Here is an 18960-nt window from a genome sequence, read left to right on the forward strand (position 1 = left end):
CTCGGTCAGTTAAGCATTCTACTCTTGATTTCGACTCAAATCATGATCTCATGGTTGGTGGGATCCAGCCCACATCTGGATCTTCTGTGCTGATAGCGTGGAGCCTGCTTGGGATTCCTTCTCTCCCTCTCTCTCTGCCCCTCTCTTGCATGCGCACGCTCTCTCTCTGTCTCTCAAAATAAATAAAATAAACTTTAAAAAATTTACATCCTCATAATTTTCAGAAATAGCTTTTTGGCAATTGGGTCTTTTTTAAATTTTTATTTATTTAAAGTGCTTATTTCATTTGAGAGAGCTAGTGAGTGCACAAGTGGGGAAGAGGGAGAGAGGGAGAGGGAGAGAGAACCTCAAATGGGCTCCACACTCAGCGTGGATCCTGACATGGAGATCAATTTCACGAATGGTGAGATCATAATGTGAGCCAAAATCAGGCGTCTGACGCCCAAACCCCACTCAGGCATTCCAAGTCCATCTTTTTTTTTTTTTTTAATAAAAATGATTGAATATTTTTGCTTTCATTTACTAAGAGTACAGTGAGTATAAAATTTCATGGTAAAATATTTTATTATGTTTTATTGTTTGACTATTTGGTTTATTATTTGGTTATTTTTGGTTAAACCTCAGTGTTTAGCACACTGCTTGGCTCATAGTAGGCCTTCAATAATAATATTCACTGGATAAGGATTAGGGTTGATATTTACAAATTTAAAAAAATCTGAATTTTTCATGTTTTCTTTGAAGAACATGTATTACTTTTTAAAATCAGAAATTTGCTATGGAAAAGTAAACAGTTTTGACAGGTACTTTGCCTTCTACTTTGATGTATCATAAACTGAGATATCCTTCTTAAAACTTCTTATAAAATCCGAAATTTAGCTATTCAGCATCTTTTTGTTTTTTTCTAGTTTCATCTCTCAGACATCTTCAAATAAAGAAGTGGTTGTAAACGGTAAGATCTGTATTTGTCCTTATGATTCCTTGAAGGGTTGAGGAGAAGGTTATTGTCTGTCATGGGCTTCCCTGAACACTGGTGATTGGAACAGCAGTCTCTTATGTAAAATCTCTTAAACTAGTATATTCTAAATTATCAGTCAGAAGAGGCTCAAGCCTGGTATATTTCACATGGCTTAGCATTTTATTGTCATTCGGTTATATTAATAAATAAGTTACATTTAGCCTTTGTATTCGTATCATTTATTTGACAGATCAGCAGAGTAATGGAGATATGAAACAAACCCAGAATTGTACAACAGTACCAATCACACAGGTAAGGATATGTTAGGAAACTAGATTGTATCTTAAAAAAAAAAAATTAAACACGTTTCAATCAGGTCGGAGCCACTGTGAAAATATAAATAATAATTCTGTTAATAACTAACATTCTTGCTTAAGCTTTGGGTGGGGGAATGCATTACAATAGTCTTATGGTAAAGAAAAAAACTAAAGTTTTACTTGCTCTTGTATATTTTCATTACAATATTCAGCTTTACTTTTGTTACTTTCTAGGCAGGATCACTATAGTAACGGTTTAACTTTGGTTACTAGTAAGCTTGGATTGCTGCTGCTTCTTTAATTTCTGTTTTATCTGTACTTATCCTGGAGTAATTGGTATGAAATAGTTGATGTAGATAAGTAGATCTTCTTTCAGATATAGACCTGCCTTTGTGACTTCCAGGGTCAAGTACCAAAGTGCATTGTCTTGAGCTTCCTAGAAATCAGCAAGGGTTTCATAAAATGAAGACTGATATTAGAATACCCTGTTAGTTTATGTATATTAAATGATCTGGAGCTGCACTGTCCTAAGCAGTAGCCAGTAGCCACGTGTGGCTATTTAAATTTCAACTCAAATGAAATAATGTTAAGTAAAATTAAAAATTAATGTCCTCAGTTGCACTGGCCACATTTGGTGCCATAAGAGCTACATATAGCTAGGGCCTGCTCCGCTGGACACAGCAGATATTAAACACATCCAGTATTGCAGAATGTTCTATTGGGCACTAATGGTCTGGAGAATTATGCTTGGTATCTAGAAGACTCTTGTTTGTTGGTTTGTTTTTTTGTTTAACATGTTAATTTCTTTATTTTAAAGTCCTGTGTTATTTAGGTTCTTATTTTCATGGCATGTTGAATTTTTGTTTTTAATTACTAGACTTTTTTTTTTGAGCAGCTTTAGGTTTACAGAAAAAAAAACTGAACAAAATATAAGTTTTCTCTATGCTTTCTCAATCACTCCCTACTCCAGTTTCCCTTTATTTAACATTTTGTGTTAGTTTGGTACGTTTGTTAAAGTTGATGAACCAATATTGATAGATTATTATTAACTAAAGTCCATAGTTTACACTAGGATTCACTCTTTGTGTTGTACATTTTATGAGTTTTGACAAATGTATAATGTTATCTATTACTGTTAATAGTGTTTTACAGAATAATTGTTTCATGGCCCTAAAAATCTATGCTCTACCTATTCATCCCCACTTTCTCTCCCAGCCTGGTGACTTTTTAAAGTCTATATTGCTAATATTGTCATTTGCAAAATTGGATCTTTTTTTTTTTTAACAATTTGGTCCTTTCAAATTTGGGTGCTTTGTGGAACTAGTTTCATATACTTTTCAGACATACCTGTCATTTTAGCTTGTTATGATTAAGATGGGTCTACTTGTCTCCTTTGTCCCACAGTAGTATGGACTCTGGAGCTGGAGAGATCAGAGCTTCAATAGGTTGTGAATTAATCCTTTTACTTCTGAGAAGCCTTTTGTACCATGGAAACAAGTCCATCTCTTAAATTTTGTTTATTTGGTTAACTAGACTCTCAACTACACTCTGAGCAGACAAGGACATTTGGAAAAAGAAGCTTGGAATGCATTCAGCCATCATAGCCCAGTTAATGTCTCTATGGATGGAATTCCTTGCATTCTTTTCTGGGCCAAAAGAATAACAATAAAATTTAAGAATCAGACCTGGCTGGATTTTACAGATGAAGCTTTTGGCCAGAAGGCAGCAGTGGACACTAGCAACTCAAATTGCAGTGAAGAAAGTGCCACGTAAGTTGCCATTAGGGTATTGTAGTCTGTTAACTGGGCGTTCGAGTTTTCTGACATTTCAGAAGATGGAAGTAGGTTCGTTTGTAGTTAACTTGAAACACATCTCTGAGGAAATGTTTAACGTCTACAATGAAAGAAAAATCAGAAATTAATTTAAAAACTATTTTTCCTAGCTATTTTCTTCTTATAATACCTCAAGGAAAATCAGAGTTGTGAAAGAGGAGGTTTTCCAAACTCATTCTGAAAACTGAAGAGGACCCCAGGCTTGGTATCAACTCCAGATGTGAGGTGTCCACCTACTTTTGTGCCAGCAGGGAGGAAATCGTGTATCAGCAAGCAGAGTTCTACGTCTTCTACTGGGGGAAATCATGAAGGCTGGGGGAAATCATGAAGGAAATCAGAGAGTGTTCTGAAGTTGTGGAACGTTGCCAGTTTGCAGGGGTATCTTTGAATGGCCAAATTTCAGAGAATTCTTTAGAATAGTTCTTCAAAATGATTATAATAATTGCTTTTGATTTGAGATAAGCAGATTAAACAAATATCCCTTTTAAGGAGGAAATCAATGTCCAGTACCTTTCTCTGCTTTTAGTCATCTGAGCAAAAATTTTTTCTTGTATTTGTTTTGGTCAAGAAGGAGTAAGTCTGGCATGTCCCACTTGCTTTCTGTAAATCTCCTTGCTTTCAACATTTGCTGGTATAATGAAGGCTTTTGGAAGATTGTCTGCATTTGTTCTGGCCTGGTTGAGATGGGCAGAATGCTAATGCATACTGTGTATTTGTGTGTGTGTGTGTGTGTGTGTGTGTGTGTGTGTGGCATTTTTACTCCAGAACTTGAAATTTCATTTAAAAATTATTGATGATGGGTGAAAATGGATTGTATTAGTATTACAAGTTATATTACAAGTTTTAGTAAGCATCTTGCTATTCAGAATGATTGTCTCTTATTAGAGAATTAGAGGATTCTAAGTATAAGCATCCAGAGTCCTCCCAGATTTGTTTATTCTGTTACAGCACAGACTACCAAAGAGACTCCAGCACTGCTGAGAGCTCAGAACTTGTTCCTTGGGCTCTAATTAATTCCCTACAGGGCTCTTTATTTGTGGTCAGCTGCCTGGAGAGAGGCTGATTGCCTAGGGATCATCTTGCCTGTCTGTGGCTGACTGGCCCTTCTTGATTCCATTTATTCTGACCACAGGATATTTGTGGGGGAGATCAGAGCACCACAGTTTTTTTTGCTGGGCTTTAGAAATCTTAATGATCACTGGGAACCCAGAAACAGAAAAAATGACAACTTGGCTTCTAGGCCCAGTTCTGCCAGTGAGCTTTGTGACTTTACAAATAGGAGCTGCCATGGGATCATATCTGTGAATGGAGGTGATGGCATCTATTAATTGTAACAGGCCTGGAGCATTTGCCATGGATCAGGCACAGAGCAAGGACTTCATGGGCACAATATTTATTATTCCTTACAATACTATTGTGAAAAAGTCCCTGAGTCACAGACCATTACCATCTGAAATCAAACTTCGTAGAGGTTAGGAAATTTGATAAGACCTTACAGCTTGTTTGCTAGTAGAGCTGAGGTCTACAATGTTTTTAATAGTGGCATTTTACCTCCTCTCTCTTGGCGCTATCTCATAGCATCATGAAAATCAAATGGGGAGGGGCACCTGGGTGACTCAGTTACCGGCTCATTCAGCTAAATGTCCAACTTCAGCTCAGGTCAGGATCTCAGTTTGTGAGTTTGAGCCCCGCTTTTAGCTCTGAGCTGTCAGTGCAGAGCCTGCTTGAGATCCTCTCTCTCTCTCTGTCCCTCTCCCTCTCCTCCTCCTCCTACCCTGATTGCATGTGAGTGCTCTTTCTTTCTCTCTCTCTCTCTCTCTCTCTCAAAAAAAAAAAACATTAAAATCAAATGGGGAATTGTATGCATGAGAACTTGTCAGGGGCCACTCAAAGTGGTAGTATTATCTTCCTAACATGCTAATGATAAACTAGAGTAAAATAGTGCCTAGTTTGCTGGTGGAAGGACCTAGGGAAGCTTTGGTTTTCATAATGCACAAAGGAATAATTGGGTGGAACCTGACTTTTCTTCTTGGCCACCAATGTAACAATTCTACTGGGACAAGTTCTGAGTGAATAGCCCCCACCTCCTGGAGTACTGCTCAGGCAAGTGTGCCCACATCCAGGACAGCTGACCCAAGGGCATGAGTGGGAGGCTTCCCAGTACACGAAGCATGCAGGGACCAGATATTGAGTCCGTCCCTCATTCCTGTGAATTGTGGACATTAGTGGACATTTGCTGTGCTGGCAAGGAAATCTTCTATTCTCAAGAACCAGAAAGGGAGTGACGGAAAGAACAAACCCAAGTAAAGACATAACCATGTAGGGTCAAAAGCACAGATTAAAAAATATGACCTTGTTTTAGTGCCTGGAAACAAAATGTTCAGGGAAAGGCGAATTGTTGGCAGACAGATTTGCTACGGAAGTCTTTTTAAATAGTGAAAGCCCTACAAATAGAGCATAATCTGAGCATCTGTGTGTATTTTGAGTTTAGGCAATTATAGTCTGAAGAATTCAGAGTCCGTTTGAAACCTGGGAGGTTAGGGCGCTTGGAAGAGTAAAAGCAGCTCTTTTTTGAGTGACTTACTAGATTGTATTTCTCCTTCGTGTTCTCAGGTAATGGCAGTTAAGAGCCTCACTGAATGATTGTCGAATTTGCTTTGTTGAAATCAAGCATATTCTTTACTCTGCAGCAGAGCATGTTAACAGCTTTCACCAAAACCAGGACTGCTGGAGAGAACTCTTGCAGGGTCAGAAGCATAGAGGCCATTGAGCTCCTCCATCAGAAGGGGGGAGCCATTAGGGTGGGCTCAGTGTGGCCTTGCTTTGAATTTTAGTTCATCAGCTACAGAGCCAGTTTATAGATAACTAAGCTATTCTGATTCCTTGGAAGAAGTAGAGAAATGTCTGTTAGAGTAAGTGACCAATCAAATTCATAAAATACTATTCAAGGAGTACAATTTATTTCTTAGAAGTTTTAAGTAATTTGTTAACTATTAGAATATTATTAGAGAAAGGCCTTTTGGAGACTTGCTTAACTGAGTAAATTACCTTATAAAGTATTTATAAATGAGTGCTTTTAAGGTGCCTGAGCTTATAATGTTAGGAAATAAAGATAATTCTCTTAGTGACTTTATTTACCAGGTTTATTTTATAAATATCTCTTACCCCATAGATAGTACGAAGATAAACTTTAGCTCAATCACTGACATTTCTATTTCTTGATAAGTAGGACCAAATTAATGAGATTATATTTGTGGGTTTTTTTTTCAAGTTTGTAATTTTACATTTTATGGCTACCCACTTTTGCTTTTTTGGTTTTATGGCATATGTTGAGGTGTTATAACTTCTAGACATTATAATGTCTATTATATAGATAATATATAATACATAATATATTATAATATTTATATATTTATATAATATATATTTATAATATATAATATATAAAAGGATGCAGCACCATCCTTTCTGTATTTACATTTTTCACATTTTCTCATTTCAGTTATTTAGCTTTTTCTCATTTTTATTTTTCAACCTTATTGAAATATAATAAAATACACTAAACTGCACATGTTTAAAGGACACACTTTGATCAATTTTGATGTGTTTGTACACCCATGAAACCATTACTATAATCAAAACAGCAAACATTTTCATCACCCTGAAAAGTTTCTTTGTGCCCTTTTGTGATCTTTCTCTCCTGCCACTCCCACCCCTCCAGGTAACCACTGATCTGCTCTCTATCATTATAGATGAGTTTGAATTTTCTAGAATTTTATATAAATATACTCATATAGTGTATATTCTTTTTTAGTCTGGCTTCTTTCACTTAGCATAATTATTTTGATATTCTTCTGCTTTGTTGCATGTGTCAAAGTTATGTTCCTTTTTACCGCTGAGTAGTAAGTACTCCATAGTATAGATACACCACTACTTATTTATCCATCCACCTCTTGATGGAAATTTGGTTTTTGCCCCAGTTTTTAGATAGCTTTCCAAATAAAGTCGTGTTAAACGTTCATGTGTAAGTCTGTATACGAACATATATTTTCATTTCTCTTAGATAAATACCTAGGAGGGGAATGATCAGATCATATGGTATATGTATGTTTGGCTTTTTAAGAAACCACCAAATTGTTTTTTTGTACAATTTACCTTCCCACCAGCTTTGTGTGAGGAGATTCTGGTTGCTTTACATCCTCACCAACACTTGGAATCGTCAATGTAAGACTATAAAGAAAATATTTTTATTGTTTCTGCATGGTTAGCAATTTCTGGACAAATTTTACTGGGACTTGGGTTAAAAAATAAGCCTTGGAGTTAGTTAGTAATTTAGTTAGATTCATCTCCTTAGAAGAAAGTGTTTACCTGTCAGGAGTACTGAACCTCAGGACCATGGACATATTGCAGGGTTTGGAAACCCAGAGACACTTCTTGTCTTCCTCTTAGAAATAATTATTTACATTCATGGGTATTAGACATGCAGCCGTTTGTCTCCTTTAAGATGAGCTATTTGCTCCCATTCAAAGGCTAATAAAACTCATCTGCTTACATTGTGAGGTAGGTAACTAGTACCCTTCTCTTTTCATGTTTCCAGGACAGTTTTTGACACTATGGAAGCAAATGTTTTCTTCCTCTCTCAGGAGGTGAAGGGGTACCACAGTCTCCCTCTTATATAAACTCCCAGATTCATAATTTTGGTGTTCCTGATCTGTATTACAAATCTCAGTATGTACAGGATGATATCTGGCTCTCATCATGTTTCTAAGGCAGAAGAATTCGGTTAAAAGGGGAATCAGGGGGGCGCCTGGTTGGCGCAGTCGGTTAAGCGTCCGACTTCAGCCAGGTCACGATCTCGCGGTCTGTGAGTTCGAGCCCCGCGTCAGGCTCTGGGCTGATGGCTCAGAGCCTGGAGCCTGTTTCCGATTCTGTGTCTCCCTCTCTCTCTGCCCCTCCCCCGTTCATGCTCTGTCTCTCTCTGTCCCAAAAAAAAAAAATAAATAAACGTTGAAAAAAAAAAATTTTTTTTTTTTAAATTTTTTTAACGTTTATTTATTTTTGAGACAGAGAGAGACAGAGCATGAACGGGGGAGGGGCAGAGAGAGAGGGAGACACAGAATCGGAAACAGGCTCCAGGCTCTGAGCCATCAGCCCAGAGCCTGACGCGGGGCTCGAACTCACAGACTGCGAGATCGTGACCTGGCTGAAGTCGGACGCTTAACCGACTGCGCCACCCAGGCGCCCCCAAAAAAAATTTTTTTTAAAAAAAGGGGGTGGGGGAATCAGGGCACCTGGGTGGCTCAGTGTCCAACTTTGGCTCAGGTCATGATCTCACAGCTCTAGAGTTCAAGCCCCGCATCAGGCTCTGTGCTGATAGCTCAGAGGCTGGAGACTGTTTCTGATTCTGTGTCTCCCTCTCTCTGCTCCTCCCCTCTCAAAAATAAGTAAATATTTTTTAAAAATTCTTTAAGAAAAAAGGGGAACCAATATGGTTATTGCTATGAGTTAGTAATAATCTGTCTCTGCTCCCAGAAATCTCCTGTTAACGTTTACAAAAGTGTGAATAAATATGGATTTTAAAAGCTTAAGAGTCGGTTCTTAAAAAAAAAAAATTAGCCATTTCGATTACTGTATCATGGTGCTTTTATCTTATTGTGGTCTTATTTTATATTTTGCTGATAGCTAATGGTGTGCTGAGCATCTTTTCATGTACTTATTAGCTATTTGTGTATTTTCCTTTGTGAAGTGCCTGTCTTTTCACCATTTTTAAGTTAGGTTGGTTGCCTTCTTATTATTGAATTGTTAGTGTTATTTATTATATTCTGGATACTAGTTCTTTGTGTATATGTATTGTGAATATTTTCTCTTGTTCTGTGGCTTGCCTTTTTTTGTTTCTTAACACTGTTAAGAGTATTTCTGAAGAGTAAAATTTTGAATTTAATAAAGTACAGTTTATCAATTTTTCTTTATGTTTCATACTTCTATTTTTTTTTCAAGAAACCATTGGCTACCCCAAGATTCCAAAACTGCTATATGTTTATTCTATAGGTTTTATAGCTTTAGTTGTTCCATTTTGAGGTAATTTTGTAGTAGTGTTATGTAAAGGTTATTTGTATTTTGATAGATTATGTTCTTTCTGTTTTCTTAGTTTATCTATGAAGTTTGGTGATGCTGAAAGTCCCAAAGGTCTTGATATAAGGTAAGTATGGATACTACTTTAAAAGGTCATAAATTCAGCACTCCAGTTTAGTTCCATATAATTTACTCATTCAACATGTAGTAAGTATCAAGGACCTCCTATGTGCCAAGCACTGTGACACATGAAATGCCACATTTAACTAACTGTACAAAGTCAGTGATTTTATGGTAGGATCCTATCATAATGCTTTCTTCAGTTTCTACCAAAGCATCTGTGTAGTTTTTCCTTCCTCAGTTAAGACCTAGAAATCACATGAACCTGAGAATGTAATAGTCTTTTTCTTCTGAGCAAAGACTAAAATATATGTAAAGCTCCGAAGCTGTGACTCTGGTTTGAAGTTATTTTCTATATAATACCTTACAGTGAATCACACGTCATTTAATAATAGCAAAAAAGTCTCTGTTAGCTGAATTTCCCAGCAGACAACACAGGCTTACATCTTGCTCTGCTTATGTATGGAAGAATATATCTGCCAAGCAGTTAGGAACTGCTCCAGGAGTGGGGCACAATTTGAAGGCATTATATACTTTTTCTTATAATAATGAAATGTTTCCATTTCTATAGGACCAACCTTTTCATGGAGACAAACAGCCGTGTCTTTAACATTACTTGAAACACCAGCAGGATGTGGTAGGGTAGTCTTTCCTAAGCTGTGTTCCATGGAGCACTTCTGCTCTGTAAAAATATTTACAAGATTCCTAGGAAAGGGGTTCTGTGGTCAGATGTGTTTGAGAAAGACTGCACTCCACGTCCTCCTCTTGGAGATTGACACTATAAATTTGTATTAAACTTAAATTTATTAAATTTAATGTATAAAATTAAAGTTACTATGAAGACATGCTCTTAAGGAAGATTCCTGCACTTGGTAACTTTGATTAACCTCATGTTTCCTGTGTTTATCTCGGAAAACTCTTTCCTCAGAATATTTGTCTACATGTCATGGAACACTAGTGTTTCACTGATCATAATTTAAAAAATACATATCATCATATTTCAGAGACACTTTATGAGGAAAATAGAATCACACAAGGTGAGTAAACATATATACAAACCCAAATACACATATCTGTTTCATATAGGAATGAGGAATAGTTTTTATTCAAATAGCACCTTTTTTCCCCAAAAGGAAATTAGCTTTATGATTCTTATTTTTTCTGATGATAAGGGTATGTGGTAGACACTGTCAGTACCCTAGGTGTGTCGCTTTGGGCATTTCCATTTGAGAGTACTGTAGTCCACCAGCTCAACTTTGAATTGTCAGCCCTTCCTTACCTAAAAGCTTTCTTTAGTCAGAGAGGTCCACTGCCTCTTATCCCTACCTACCTCAGCAGCTCTCAGTCAGTGACTGAAAGAAGTGTATAAACACCCCAGCTCCTTCACCCTCAGATCAGATAACAGACATGTGAACTACCCTGTCTCCCAGGGTACCCCATGGACATCAAACCCCACTTGCCCATAGTGGAAACTTGCTTAACAATGTGTCCTTTTGGGGTGCCTTCTACTCTGTCATTTCTCTTTTTCCCGTTTGACATATTTTGAGTGACTAAATTGCCAAATAAGTTTGGGACCACCTCCCCAAATACTTCTATTCACATCATTGTCTCAGGGTCTGCTTCTGTAGGGGCCCAATGCATGTCCAGAAAACAGAAAAATCAGAAAATGTTAATCTATGAAAAGAACGTGAAAATTATTCATAATTTAACCTCCATTTGTAATCATTAATATTTTGATCTCTGTCCTTCCAGAATTTTTTCTATGTAGTCATACATTTTTTTAATGAAGAAATGATCATGACATATTATAACTTTTTTATTGCTAGAGAGTATTCCATTCCAAAATGGCTAAGAGTAAGGGCTCTGGTCTCAAATTGGATTCAAAGCTCTGCTCCCATACCTAATCTCTGAGTAAATTTGCACAGGTTCTTTCCTTAACTCCACTGTGTCTTGATTCATCACCTATGACATGAGGGTAATAATATTGTGTATCTCATGTTAAATAATAGAAGGGTGCTTGACACAGTAAAATCTTTTATTATTAGTTTTGACCCTTATTTATTTAACTAATTCTGTGTTATTGTCCATTTAGTTTTCCTCAACCTTTTGCAAAGTAAAATCAAGTTTTGATTACAAAAGGAAATAAAACAGGTTTCTTTGTGTTTTTCTTTTTGAAGGAGTTTGTACCATTCACTTTTATTCCTGCCCATCAGGAAACTCTTCTCCAGAACTAGAAGTAAACTCTCCCTGAGCCAGTTCTACTACCTGACAAAAGAGGGTGCAATTGCTCTGTTAATAGATGATTTCCTGTGTAGCAAAAATCAAGTGCTTTAGGAGTGATACTGTTGTAATCTTTTTCAGATTCACCCTTACCAATTACAAAAGGTCGTACATCCAGAGCTGGTTTAGTTTGCACAGAGTTGAGATTATTTTCAATAATTCGATCCAAGCAACTTTTAATGCCACTGGCATATATGCTCCATCGAGTTATTCCTACCGCTGCCAGCATGTCAGCAGCCTGCAGCGTTATGATGCCCTCTTGTTGCCCAGCTACGTGGATGATACTTCAAGCCTGTGGGAGGTCACCTTTGTTGATTTCCAGGTAATAAACTAAAACAGGTGCTCAGTGCACCTGTATATTTGGTGCCAAAAAGCCTCAGTGTTTGAAAACACCTGTAATATACATGTTTAGGGAAAAGAGAGGAATAGATACCTTTAAAATAATGTTGGTATTTTTTTCTTTATCTTCTAAGTTTTGAAATGGAATCGGATAGAATGTTTCCTCTCCCTGTGCACTACCCACCGCCTATGCCTACTCCCCGCTTGCCTTTACATTCACATTTATGCAGTCACTAATAACTACCAATGAGGAATGCCAGCAGTTGAAAGTGGAGTTAAGCTGTGGTGTGAAGTCCCGTGACTGACACTTCCTGGAGGGAGAGGCCCTTCTGGGGAGAGGAGCTGCTGGGCAATGATTTTATTTCCTTCTGGGGGTGGAACAGTGATCCTATCCGGACAGATAAGAAGTACATTTGTAGCCTGAGTGACAGCTTTGGCAGTTAGCATAAGAATGGAACTGTCAGCCAGGGAGTCACAACTATCCCAGAAGATCCTCTTGAAAGTACTTGGGGAAAGGCATGAGGAAAGGCTTAGAGACATCTGTCAACTTCCTCTGTCCTGTTTACCTGTTTAAAAAAACTTCCCTTGTTCTTCCAACTCACTGAAATAGGCAGGGTTTTGCTTGCCCTTTTGTGGACACTTTCCAATCTTTTCCAAAAGTAAATAGATTTACTTCCTCTCCTCCCAGCTTGGAGATGGGTGGTGTTGAGAGGCAGTTTGGGATAGGGAAGGAGCTTGCATTTTAACGTTTGAAAGAAAGTCTTGGTTTCAAATTGCTTGTCACCTCCCTGGGTCAGCTACTTCACCCTCTTAATTTCTGACCTTTCTTTTACGGATGTAAAGAAATCGTGGCCTAAGATATGTGACAACACCCAGGACTGTGTCAGCCCTGGATTAACAGTAACTACTTTTGAGTCCTCTGTGTCTGCCAGCACTGTTGTGGTTATTTTGCATACTTTGTTTTCAAACCTCATCATAATGTCACAAGATTGTTGTCATTATCCCTGTTTTACAAACGAGTTGCCTGAAGCTCTGATGGTTGCATAATTTCTCAAAGTGATATAACTGGTAAACAAACGTTAGAGGCAGAGTTTGAATTCTGGACTATTTGACTTCAAGGGCACATTATAGCATACATAATGCAGATGTATTTATCAACGTTTATAAAGTATATATTATATAGATTTCTCTCACTTGCCCTTTAGAAAGAGAAGCAGGCACAAAGGGCAGGAAGTAATAATGAACACATGGAATAATTCACACATTATCCTGCCTGATCAGAACAGAGGAATTGCCTGATTTATACCTCTACCTTGTTTCAGAAGTGACTTTTAAGGTGACTTACAGAAACACTGTATGGAAATTAACTTTGAAAAATGTACAAACCACTTCATACCTATTAGGATGGTTATTATTTAAAAACAAACAAACAAACAAACAAAAACAAGCAAACCCCAAACAGAAAATAACACATGTTGGCAAGGATGTGGAGAAATTAGAAACTTGTACATTGCTAGTAAGAATTGAAAATGGTGTAGCCTCTCTGGAAAATGGTATGGTATTCCCTCAGAAAATAAACAGAATTACCGTGTAACTCAGCAATTCTACTTCTGGGTGTTTACTAAAAGAATTGGAAGCAGGAGCTTGAACAGATATTTGTGTATTCACAGTAGGTAGCATCATTGACAAAAGCCAAAAGATGGGTGGAAACAACCCAAATGTCCATCAATGGATGAATGAAAAACAAAGCCTAGTGTATATGTGCAATGGAATATTAGCCTTACAAAGGGAGGAAATTCAGATACGGGCAACAGCATGAATGAACCTTGACATTACGCTATGTGAAATAAAGCAGACACAAAAGGACAAATATTTGTATGATTTCACTTAAACGAAGTATCTACAGTAGTCCTGTTTGGAAACAAAAAAATAAAATGGTGTTTGCAGGGGCCTGAGGAAGAGGGGAATGGGGAATTAGTGTTTAATGGCTGAGTTTTGCAAGATGAAAAAGTGTCCTGGAGATGGGTGGTGGTGATAGTTGCACAATAATCTGAATGGACTTAATACCAGTGAACTGTACACCTAAAAATGGTTAAGATGGTAGATTTTATGTTATTTATATTTTACAAACAAAAAAGGGGTTAAAGACATGGGGCTTAAGAAAAAGGAAGAAAAGATTAGTTACAGCCACCAGTGAGGCCATTACGCAAATCCGCGAGGCCATCTGTCTGACCTGGCTAGAAGCAGCACAGTGACTTGGCTCTAAAGCTTTGGAGCATCTAGTATATGAAAGAATCGCTCAGTTACATGTTCTTGAGGTCCGTAAGACTACTGAAAATGTGCTTGCGAGGAGCACTTTCATCCCTGGTCTGGGGCTGCATGTGCCAGGGTCTTCAGCAGTCTGGTGAACACAGCAGTGGATGTCAGAGGTGGGCATTTCTAGGCCATCCTGAGTAAGCAGATGGCGGAATGCGATGGCGGAATGTGAGCTCAGTGCAGGCGAGAGGTGGCGGTGTCCATAGTGGTTAAAGTATGTACACAAAAGGCTGCATTCCACAGACATGGCTTTGCCCGTCTGACTTATTCTAAGAAGTACAGAGTGATGTCACATGCATGGCAAACTGAAGGACTGCTAAAGTGTAGCCGGCATCACAAAGAGTGTATTTATTCAACACGGGCTAATTTTTGCTTCTTTGGAATGCAGGCTCAGTGTTGCCATCTTTTGTCATTTTGTCAAGAGCTTGACTCTTCAGGCACTAGCCCTTTGAGGACCCTTTGCCTCTTTCTTTTCTTTCCTTTTTTTAAAATTAAATAATTAATTAATTAATTTTTGAGAGAGAGAGAGAGGGAGAGAGAGAGAAGAGAGAGGGAACACGCACCTGGGGCGAGAGAGAGAGAGAGAGAAGAGAGAGGGAATATGCACCTGGGGCTAGAGAGAGACAGAGGATCCAGAGGGGGCTCCATGCTGACAGCAGACAGCCTGATGTGGGGCTTAAACCCATGTGAGACCATGACCTGAGCCAAAGTCAGACCCTAAACCTACTGAGCCAGCCAGGTGCCCCTCACTTTGCCTCGTCATAGAAAGGCGGGCCAGGGATCCCAGAAACCAGGCCAAAAGTCTCCTTCAGGAGCTGTTTTAGATTCAGTCTAGTGCACAGATAACTGGGCAAGCAAGGCCTATAAGGTCTACGGCTACAGTCATTTCAGCATGAAAATATGCAAGAGCACCTACTTAAGTCATAAAAATGAGTTGTCACTTACAGCCTTCATGGATAATTCAGTTTTTTGATGTATCCCTTTAAAACCAACTAGGTGACCGAGGTGATGCTATGTAGGATTCTTTTTCAAAAGCCAGCTAAGTGTGGGAGCTGCCTTCCACGAAAGATTGGTCTTATTTAGAGTAGTCTGTAGCCCAGTTTCTTTCACTGCGACAGTATTTAGATACAGAGCCAGTTGTCGATTTGAACCTCTTGTAGTTCCAACTATTTGAGCCACTTCATCTGCACATATGAGAAAGCTCTTCTTTCCATGCTCTGGGCAGGATGTAAAACAAGGGCTGGTATACAGCGCTTCCAAAAACAATACCAAGTCTGTACAGTACAACTGATAAAGAGGGGGAGGTAGCGTCTGGAGGAAGAAGAGACAGAACATACCAGGAGCTGTGGAATTGTAAACTGAGAAGTGACTCTGAAGTCAAACTTCCTGGGTTCGAATTATAACTTCATTGCACTTAAAAGAATCAATACATAAATAAAATAAATAAAAAATAACTTCACTCCACTTAATGCCGAGTGACTCTGGGCAAGTTACTTAACTTTTCTGTGCCTTAGTTTCTTCATCCATGAAACAGTAACTTATTCATAGGCTTTTGTGGTTTTTAAATGAGTTAGGGCAATATCTAATACATAAAAAATCTTCAGTAACTGTTAGCCTTTACTATTAGCTATATTTTGCCTCATTGGGAATCATAATATCATTGGGAACTCTTAAGAGATTCTTCCTGTCCACATCCTGTCAACAGAATCGGAGGCAGAGGAACTGAGACGTATTTTTGTTTGTGAAATTATAACTAATGTTTATAAAATTTTGAGTGCACTTTAAATTTTAGTGACACCACTAAGTTATATTTTTAGATGAACTAGAGTATTTATGAGGATCAGATGACAAGAGGTTTTATTTCAGAGCCTTGAACTTCTTGAGCCTCTTAATTATGGTAAACATACATCGCAGAGTATCTGGGTCAGTTTTGATTAAAAATTGTTTCGCTGTGCCCATAAGCACACTCACATTTGTTGGATCATGTGCTCAAAGCATTCAGTGAAGTATGGCTCCAGTGCCTTAAATTTGATTAATTAGGAGCCCAGAACCCTCAGCCCAACTGACAAGTAGATCTTAGGAGAGAAAGACTATGTCACTTCAGCTTTTTCTCCTTGACAGATCCAAGGCTTTACCATCAAGGGGAAGCAGTTTGCCAAGTCCCGAGATTGTGCCTCTTCCTTCTCACCAGCAATTCTGATTGGCCTGGCCATGTCCCTGATCCTGCTGCTGGTGCTAGCCTATGCTCTGCACATGCTCATCTACCTGCGATATCTGGAGCGGCACTATGATTTTATCACCTCTCCGGCCCACTTCCCCCACTTGAAACCTCGAGATGCCGCAGAAGAGAAGGAGCTGCTGAGGAGCCAGGGAGTCGAGTGCTATGAACTGAGAAGCCAGCAGATCTGCAAAATTTATGTGTAACAGCACAGACCCCTCTTCCTCACGAAGTCCACAATGGCCAATGAAAGGAGTGATTTCTGTTGTGTCCTCTTTGACTTATGATATAAAATTTTTACCTTATGGCTTGATTTTAAAAAAAAGGAAATACATGCAAAAAATACATTTTGGAGCGTCCGCTGGCCTACTTGAGGCAATGAAAAAGTTATCCCAGGAACCCCACAGAAATAAATATGATTGTTGCCCCAAATGTACTTTGAAAGCAAAGGGGTATTTCAAATTAAGAAAAAAAAAAAAACACACCAAAACCCAAACAACAACAACAACAACAACAACAACAACAACAGCAACAGCAACAAAACCCAAAACCAATGATGCCATTTAGAGCAGGGAAAACAAATTTGGTCCTCCTTGTCTGTGCCAGTTTGGATGTGCTAAGTACAGAAATAATAAAAACAAAGGTTATCTGGAAGTTCTGAATTTTAAGTATTTTGTAACAGTTTGTATTTTTAATTTTTTTACTGTTTATTTATTTTTGAGACAGAATGCGAGTGGGTTAGGGACAGAGAGAGAGGGAGACACAGAATCCGAAGCAGGCGCCAGGCTCCCAGCTGTCAGCACAGAGTCCCACCGGGGCTCAAACCCACGAGCTGTGAGATCATGACCTGAGCCGAAGTCAGATGTTCAACTGACTGAGTCACCCAGGCACCCCGTCACAGTTTGTATTTTTAGAAATTATATCCCAATTTTGTTTTAAAAATTAGTCTCTTTTACAGAGATGTTTAGGGAAGAGTATTGCCAATATGGCAGAACGCTTTATTCAAAGGCTGTCTTGTCATTTTACTTTGCTGTTCAGAGGCAGTCCAGTTCAATTTGTGAAGGAGGGGTAACAGTCTTGGAGTTTCTTACGTTTTCCTTCTGGCTGTGGTGGCCAGGCTTGTCTCATTTGTCTGGTGCAGACCTGCATTAACCCTCCTAGGTACCACCTGAAATAAACAACTGAGCTAAGAACAGGGTGCTTGCTATGCAAACAGCTTCAAGGCAAACCCCATAAACTCCAATGAAATAGTGTTGCAATGAAATAGTGTTCCTCCAACTCTTCTTTAATAGAAATTCTGCAGTTACCACTACTCTTCTTACAACCACCTTTTTCCGTATGGATTTCTCTGTAGTCTTTTCCAGTTCTTGACAGATACTAAAGATTGACTTGCTCTGGATTTTCACCAAAGCTTCTCTAACATGCCTTGTATATTAAAGAGGTATCATGTGTAAAGAGTAAATTGCATTTCCCTAAATAGGGTTCCATACGTGATCTGCGCAAAACTTAGAAAGCTGATGGGAACTATGTGGGATAGAGGTCATGCACAGAGAAATTGCATCTTTTGGGCAGCTGTGGTAATGAGTTTACAGTCAATTCTGTGGTCTATAACTAAGAATCTTGATTCATGTACTTATTTATACCAAAGTTGATCATAGGGAACACACCCTCAAGAACATAGGAATCTAGGATTGATTATTTTATCTGTTTAGTCTAAAACCACTGGGGACTCTGTTAGCATTAGAGAGTGGGAAAAGGAAAGATCATGTCATTCTGTAATGAAATTTTCATTGTGGTCGCTTTGAGTGTCCATTGATAGTAGAAATGATTGCTGTGGTAGGCCAAAGGTACTTGAAGGGTAAACATAACTTATGGTTCAACTGAGACACTTTTAAAAGTGAAAATGTCGGGGCGCCTGGGTGGCGCAGTCGGTTAAGCGTCCGACTTCAGCCAGGTCACGATCTCGCGGTCCGTGAGTTCGAGCCCCGCGTCGGGCTCTGGGCTGATGGCTCGGAGCCTGGAGCCTGTTTCCGATTCTGTGTCTCCCTCTCTCTCTGCCCCTCCCTCGTTCATGCTCTGTCTCTCTGTGTCCCAAAAATAAATAAAAATGTTGAAAAAAAAAATTTAAAAAAAAAATAAAAAAAAAAAAAAAAAAAAATAAAAGTGAAAATGTCATTAGCAATTCCAGTGTAACAGATATAAGCAGGACGGTGCTAGACAAACTGGGATAAATAGTCACCCTAGATATAATAATACATACAGGGCGATACCCTGTAAGGTAAGGTGGCTCTTTCTTTTATTTTTTTTTTCTTTTTAAAAATTTTTTAATGTTTATTTAATTTTTAGAGATAGAGAGAGAGAGAAAGAGCATGAGCAGGGGAAGGACAGAGAAAGGAGACACAGAATCGGAAGCAGGCTCCAGGCTCTGAACCATCAGCACAGAGTCCCATGCGGGGCTTGAACTCACAAACTGCAAGATCATGACCTGAGTTGAAGTCAGATGCTTAACCT

The 18960-nt window shown here is 38.6% G+C and overlaps 1 protein-coding gene across 2 annotated transcripts in view; it reads left to right on the forward strand.

Moving 5' to 3' along the window:
* LOC122490534 (V-type proton ATPase subunit S1-like protein) overlaps positions 1 to 17103 on the forward strand; it is a 41347-nt gene extending 24244 nt beyond the window's left edge. For both annotated transcript variants that reach the window (XM_043593196.1, XM_043593194.1), the window contains 6 exons: positions 906 to 949; positions 1206 to 1267; positions 2806 to 3041; positions 9253 to 9303; positions 11658 to 11898; positions 16353 to 17103. In XM_043593196.1, the coding sequence (XP_043449131.1) occupies positions 1226 to 1267; positions 2806 to 3041; positions 9253 to 9303; positions 11658 to 11898; positions 16353 to 16655 (873 nt within the window). In that variant the 5' untranslated portion in view covers positions 906 to 949; positions 1206 to 1225 and the 3' untranslated portion in view covers positions 16656 to 17103. The remainder of the gene's footprint in view (positions 1 to 905; positions 950 to 1205; positions 1268 to 2805; positions 3042 to 9252; positions 9304 to 11657; positions 11899 to 16352) is intronic.
* Positions 17104 to 18960: the final 1857 nt, after the last annotated feature.

This window comes from Prionailurus bengalensis, chromosome A1 (genome assembly GCF_016509475.1).
Source record: "Prionailurus bengalensis isolate Pbe53 chromosome A1, Fcat_Pben_1.1_paternal_pri, whole genome shotgun sequence".
NCBI classification, from domain to species: Eukaryota; Metazoa; Chordata; class Mammalia; order Carnivora; family Felidae; genus Prionailurus; species Prionailurus bengalensis.